At 42.7% G+C, this 7,124-nt stretch overlaps 1 protein-coding gene across 1 annotated transcript in view; it reads left to right on the top strand.

Moving 5' to 3' along the window:
* The window catches only part of LOC119519917 (plasminogen-like), an 8,392-nt gene extending 7,987 nt beyond the window's left edge, over positions 1 to 405 (top strand). Inside the window, exon 5 of the mRNA XM_037817664.1 lies at positions 308 to 405. Coding sequence (XP_037673592.1) covers positions 308 to 405 — 98 coding nt within the window. The remainder of the gene's footprint in view (positions 1 to 307) is intronic.
* The last annotated feature ends 6,719 nt before the right edge of the window (positions 406 to 7,124 follow it).

The raw sequence follows: 7,124 nt of genomic DNA, 5'->3' as shown, positions 1-7,124 counted from the left end.
AGTGCACAGGATATACATGAAAAGTAATTTTTGTTATCCTACGTCCCTAGGTCACCGCCAGCAGTTTCTTGTACACAACCTGCTTTTAAATGAACTCACATTAGTTTAGTTTGTAAAATCCTCTAGGCAATATGAAGACGAAAAGTTATTTTCTACATTGCTCTGTGTCGGGGAAGCAAGGGATGCCAACTGGGAAATTCTGGGGTCTCCAGGCAGGTGGCCTCTCATTGCGGATGATTCATCGTGCGTGGGAGGTGGAAAGTTTCCAGCAGGCAGCTGCAGGTAACTTTTGATGTTTTCCTTCCAGCCCTGCCATCATCACTGACAAAGTCATACCCGCTTGTCTGCCAACTGCAAATTACGTCGTTGCTGACCGAACAGAGTGTTATATTACGGGCTGGGTGAAACCCAAGGTGAGGTGCCTTGATTTACATAATGACCTACATAATGATCGGTTTTACCTACAGCCTACATGAGAAAATGAGCATTTCTGAGAAAGCTGTAAAAATTCGTATCAATGAATGGGTGCCAAGATCAACCTCCCTTTTGAGTCTTCTGGGTACCTCCTGTGTCTCCAAAATCCATCATCCAGGCACAGGGAAGGGGAAAGAAGCATATCTTTAAGTCTCTTAGATCATTAGATTTTAATGTTTTTTCCAGGTCAGTAGGGTTTTGACACAAGCCCACAAATTAGGTGTTAAATTGTTTTTTGTTTGAAGCTAGCTATTGGTTCCCCAACATGGTGCAAACAACAAAAATGATAGCAAGATGAGTCTTCCCAAATACCCATGCATGATGTGCATTGGAGAGGCTGTTAGGGATATTGGTATCTGGGGGAAGAAGGAAAGGTCCCAGTCTCCCCAGTTCTAGGCTGGCATTTTTGTTGATTGATGGGGTGCAGGGCAAGGGGGTGAGATCTAGGCAGGATGCACTATTAACTCCTGTCCTATGTTTGGGAAGTCCTTCTCTGGACAGCATGCCCCTGTAAAAACGGTATCTGTTGGACCTGGCCTTGTGGCCAAGGGAACCAGGACAATTTTTCAGCATTGGCCTCTCTGTCCTCAGAAGTGTTGGTGAGATCACCAGAATCAGAGCTGGGGGACCAAAAATAGTTCTGGTCCTGCCACCAGCTGGGAAGCCGGACAAGCCACTTTATTCTCTGTACTCATTCGGCATCTCACTTTTCCTCTGTAAAATCAGTGTTTTCAAATTATGTTTATCCATTAAGCCATCTGCATAAGCTTTCAGCTGGAGCCAGGTTTTCTGGCTTAGAAAAAAGGCTAAAGCCCAATGGTCTAGATAATTCCAAACTTGGCTTTCCTCTCTCTGTTCTTTCCTTATTCTTTTTAAAATCTCCTCTCTTGGATTTCCCAAATCTCCCCTCTCCGCCCGCCTGGGTCCTGAGCATCGAGGTGAAGCAGAGGGGATTAATTGGCAGCACTGAATTAATTCCAATGCAGCTCACCTATGGATGTGCCAGGCTGGTTCCTCCATTTGGAATCTTTTAAAATTGAAATGCCACCAACTCCAACAGGTTAGAAATTATTTCTATTTGCAAAGAGAACTCCAGGTTTTAGGAAGGTAAGTAGTGGGTGATGGGGGCTGGCCTTGCAGAAACTACATGCTGGTCTATGGACTCCGACAGACCTGTCTCTACCACTTACTAGGTGTAGGCATACTTAGAAAAGTCACAAAACCTTGTCGAACCCATTTCCTTGGCTTAAAAAACGGGCTGAAGGGCTGTTACGGGGGGGGGGGGGGGAGTGAGAAAATGTGCATGCAGCCCCTAGTACACAGTAAGCACTAAATAAATGAACTCTGATTAATGATATGCAGTATAGGTGCATCATGTGATGCTTTCTTGCAAGGTATGGGAAATTCAACTCAAACTGGATTAAGCAGAAGAGGGAAGTTATTAGTGGGTTGAACCAACTCGTTTCTAATCTCTGGATTAGATGCTCTGATTGAATATGTCTTTTCTGTCCCTAGAGTTGGGGGAGACCCACTCCCACCAACATGGGGGAAGGGTAAATACCTAAACAGATTGATGGGGTGTAGGGTCAAATGACTGGCAGGCAGCCCAAACCCCAGCCAATGTCCCCTACAGTATCTCACTTGGTTAAAGCACAGGCATTAAAATCCATATCAGTCGGGGTTTGAGTTTTGACTCTACCACCTTTACGTGAAATTTGGCAAGTTTTTTTGATTTCCTCATCTGTTAAACAGGGATAATAATAGTGTCACCGTGTAGGTTGCCGTGAGGTTAAGATCATGCATATGGGTGTCCATTGCTTTGGAGATGGTGTTTCTTCTACACTTCCCCCACCAGGGCCTTTCCAAACACACAATCCTGCCCCAGAATCTACCTGTTTCTCCTGGTCTTACCTGGGGTCTGCTGAGAAAATCATTCTCAGAATATGACTTGATCAGGAAGAGTCATAGAACATAACCCAGGCCTTTATACCAAATGTCTTTGTCTTCTGGCTCTGACACGTATCACACACTGGGTGGCTTAAACAACAGGAATTTATTGTCTCAGGGTATTGGAGGTTAGAAGTTCCCCATCAAGGTGTTGTCCAGTGCTGCTTTCTCTCAGAGTCTGTAGTGCTGGCTCGCCACGATCCCTGGGTTCCTTGGCCTGCCTCTGCCTCCACCACGTGCTGATCTGTCTCCTTGCTCTCCTCCTGTGGCTTTGTCTGCCTGAGTGTATCCCAATTTCCTCCTGCCGCATAAGGACTTAGGCCCACCCTGATTCAGTTTGGCCTCATCTAAAGATGCTCTTTGAACATCCTATGCACAAATGGGTCCTCCACTTAACTAAGGATAACATCGTCAGAGGTCCTATTTACAGATGGGTTCACACCAACAGGCACAGGGTTAGGACTTGAGTATGTGTTCAATCCCCAGCACCAATGTCTACATTTGAAGACATTAGATAGATCAGTGTTTTCAGCATCTCCGGTGGCAGGCTGTTCCAGTTTGCTAAAGCTGCTGTTATGCAAAATACTGGAAATGGATTGGCTTTTATAAAGGGGATTTATTAGGTTATGAATTTATAGTTCTTAGGCCATAGAAGTACCCAAACTAAGGCATCAACAAGAGGACACCTTCACTGAAGAAGGCTGATGTTGCCTGGAACACCTCTGTCAGCTGGGAAGGCACAAAGAACCCTTGCTCCCGGGTTCTGGTTTCAGAATGGCTTTCTCCAAAATGTCTCTGGGCTTCTGTCTCTCTTAGTTTCTCTCTCTTGCTCCTGTGCATCCTGCTTGTTCTCCCAGGTGTTTCTCTCTAAGCATCTGGGGGTCCTCTCTTAGCTTCTCCGGGACAAGCTCTGGGCTTCATCGTTAGCTTAGCATCTCCAAACGTCTTTTTGTCTGCATCTCCAAGCGTCTGGTCTGTATGGGCTCTCAGCTCTCTTAAGGACTCTGGTGATCTAATTAAGATGCTTCTGAATGGATGGGGTCAACATCTCTGTGGAAATAATCTAATCAAAGGTCTCACCCACAGCTGGGTGGGTCACATCTTCATGGAAACAACCTGATCCAAATGTCCCACCTATAAGTCTGCCCCCACAAGACTGCATTAAAGAACATAGTCTTTCCTTGGGTACATAGAGTTTCAAGCTGGTATAGAGGTCAGGATTCTCATTTTCCCTTTTATGTCTCCCCACATTTTCCCTGCCTTTGATTTCCACACGCAGGGTGTGTCCCTGTTGAACTTTATCAGTGATCACTGGGCGCTTTCAGGGATCTTCCTGGGGTCGCCACTGGACTTGTCCCGCTCCCCTTTCCATTGTCCCTTAGGGTTTTCCCGGGGTTACCCTCAGCTCCCCCTTCTCCGCCCTCAGAAATGCTCTACTTCGGACACAAGATGGCAGCATCACCTCACAAACCACACCAGCTTCCCTTAAAACAGTGGTTGATTAGTCACTAGTATCAGAATGTTTCTCTTACTCAGAAATCAGATAAAATAGCAGTGACGCTTGGATGAATGAATTTTCCACACCCATATGAGAAGGCTTCTTCTTCCACACAGCTCCCCAGTTCAAGTACTGACCCAGCCTAAGCCGATGCTTCTGTGGCCAGCACTGTCCTCCAAGGGCCAGTGAGGTCTGAGTTGTGCTTTGGAGGACCACACTACAAGCCTCTTCTTTCCAAACGGGCGGTCCTCTTATATGCTCACGTAAACTCCCACTGCTTTTAAGTTTTCTGAAGCCAAGACAATTATTATCTGCATTTATTCAAAGTCTTTGGAAAAGAGATAGTACCTGATCTCATTGGCTATTTGATGTTAACAAAACAAAGTGCTTTTTTCTTTTTTGCAAAACTCTGGTGAAAGTTGGGCTTGCAAAATTGGAAAACTGGATATATGTGATTAAACATACCATATGCTCATATGGAAAACAGCATTTCCTCCGGTGATTTTGCAAGTGTTCTAATTCAATTTGCCCAAGTAAAAAGGGCAGTATTCACAAAAGAAGAAATACAAGTAGTAAAATAAGGACAGAGGAGAGAATGTTCACTTGTCCTAATTAGCAGGGAAGTGTAAATTAGAAAATAAGTTAGGACTATATCCACCAATTTTTTAGCAAACAGTAAAAAAAAAAAAAAAAAAACTAAATATTTATAAGGGTGTGGGATTTTTTCCAGTGACATTTTACATTGTCATACCCTTCTAGAAAATATTTTGGCAATGTTATGGGAGACATAAATATGTCTAGATAACTTCTGGGAACTTAGGCTTAGGAAAATATTAAGGAATACGAATAAACCACATGAACAAAGATGTGGAACTTTGGAAGTCACAATAGGAGGCAATGATTCTGCTGATGAACTTGGTCAATGATGCCACAGTCCCAGGTTCAAATCCCAGGTCTGCAACTTACAGGCTGGGTGATCTCAGACCAATTATCTAATCTTTCTGAACTTGTTTCCTTAAATGCGAAAAGGAAAGATAAAAGTGCCTACTTCACAGGACTGTTGTGAGCATGAAATGAAACACACCAATAAGGAGCTTGTGCCTGAAAAGGTGAATTCTGGTTAAATGCTAGCTGTTTTTCTTTAAATAAGTGGTTATACATCTACTGTATGGATGTTATGTAGCCTCAAAAATATTGATTGTAGATCAGCATTATGAAAAATCCTTGTGATATAATGTTAAGTGAAACGTATCAGGACGTGAAATCTTGCAATTTGAGACAGGGAGTAAAAGATAAAAAGTCTGAAAGAGAATATATAAAAATAGCAGTCATATTTCAAAAACTTTCTTAACATATTAGGGAGTTATTTGTTTATAGTTTTAAAAGGAAAACAATGACAAAAAAATGCACCACAAAATCCAAAAACCAAACCAAAAAAAAAAAAAAAGCAAATACCATGTAGTCCAGGTTGTTCACTCCAGGTCTGTGGAAACATAAAATCTTATATAACTTATACTTTCTGGGGTCAAAAGATAAACAAAACCAAATCAAAACACGTTCCAGTAGTCTTAGGAACTGACTTGTTTTATCCAGCCTCATGGACAAACAACAGATCTAACAGTGCTGATGTGTTTTCTGGAAGTTTCCTTGTGAACATGTTTTGGCTCCAGTAACATTTCTTTGGTCTTTTTCAACCCAGGCACCTCTGGAGCCGGCTTTCTCAAGGAAGCCCAGCTCCCTGTGATTGAAAATAAAGTGTGCAATTGTCTCGAGTATTTGAACGGAAGGGTCAGATCGACCGAGCTTTGTGCTGGGCAGTTGTCTGAGGCACTGATAGTTGCCAGGTAAGAAAAGACTAAACACACAAAGCTCACCGAGTGCCAGCCCTGTAGATTCTTCAGTCCCAAACCAGCAAATTCAAGAAGGAGCCATCTGCTGGGGGTCGCAGTCTAATGCTGTCCAGAGACCCTTTAGGTTTGCCCCAGAAAACTTATTCAGAAAATCTAAGGTGGTTCTGTGGACCTTGAGTTCCATATCAGTAGCAAAGCAGTGAGGTTTTTGTCACTCCCATAGCCCACGTGCCTCTTTGGAGTGCTGGTAGAAGGGTCTCAAGTGACGACGTTTCCATTAGGGAAGGTGGAAGAGGGGAAAAGACAAGATCCAATGCGCCTGGTATCCAGTTGTGCTTGGGGTTAGCCCTGCCTAAAAGAATGAAACCCCAAGAAACAAAGTGATGAGTACAGTATTCACAAAAGATTTTTTTCCAAGGAAAACCAACATGATGTGATTTTGTTGACATACTGTGTTAAGTACTTTAGCCCAGTAGATGCTCAATGTGATGTTAATAAGTTACTCTGTGCCTAGAAAGTAATGGCCAAATGCTGGGAAAATGCGCATTTGGAGAATAAAAGGATGACACCCCGTAATAAAAGATGGTGGTTTAATTGTCATGTGCCCTTTTCTCTCCCCTCTATGTAGGGTGACAGTGGAGGACCTCTGGTTTGCTTTGAGATGGACAAATACATTTTACAAGGAGTCACTTCTTGGGGTCTTGGCTGTGCTCGACCCAATAAGCCTGGTGTTTACATTCGTGTTTCAAGGTTTGTTACTTGGATTGAAGGAGTAATGAAAAATAATTAATTGGATGGGTGACAGAGTGAACCATCAACTTATCTAGAGACTGGAACATGGGTAGGGAATTTAGGATGTTCAGAAATAATTGACAATAATCAAACTAGGACACTGTACTTGGCTACCGTCTACTGCCAAACCTCAACATTTTTTGGTATTATTGTGGATAAATTTTTTCCCGTCCATGCACCTAGATTCTGTAACGATAAGGCAATACGGCTGTGACATTTGTCAAAAATAAACTCTGTAAACTCTACTTACCTTGACTTGAGTTGATTTGTTTTTAGCTCTTCAATGTCTACACATTCTTTGTTCATCCTCTACACCACCAATTTTAAATAGTGCAATACTAATATATTTTTAGTAAATTTAGCTTTTTTTCATAATTGCATAAAGGACTAAGCAGCTGATCAGATCACAGAAAGAGAACTGTGAAGTTCTAGTAAGTCACCCAGGATCTACCTTGTCAGCTTAAGACTGCTTGACACCTCTTTGATATCTTTTTAGGGCTGGGATGAAAGTTTCCAAGTTCAACATGTATGGGAGATGACAAGTAGCTCTATTCTTGGGAATG

Source organism: Choloepus didactylus, chromosome 24 (assembly GCF_015220235.1).
Source record: "Choloepus didactylus isolate mChoDid1 chromosome 24, mChoDid1.pri, whole genome shotgun sequence".
NCBI classification, from domain to species: domain Eukaryota; kingdom Metazoa; phylum Chordata; class Mammalia; order Pilosa; family Megalonychidae; genus Choloepus; species Choloepus didactylus.
This window is presented reverse-complemented; position numbering and strand designations above follow the sequence as displayed.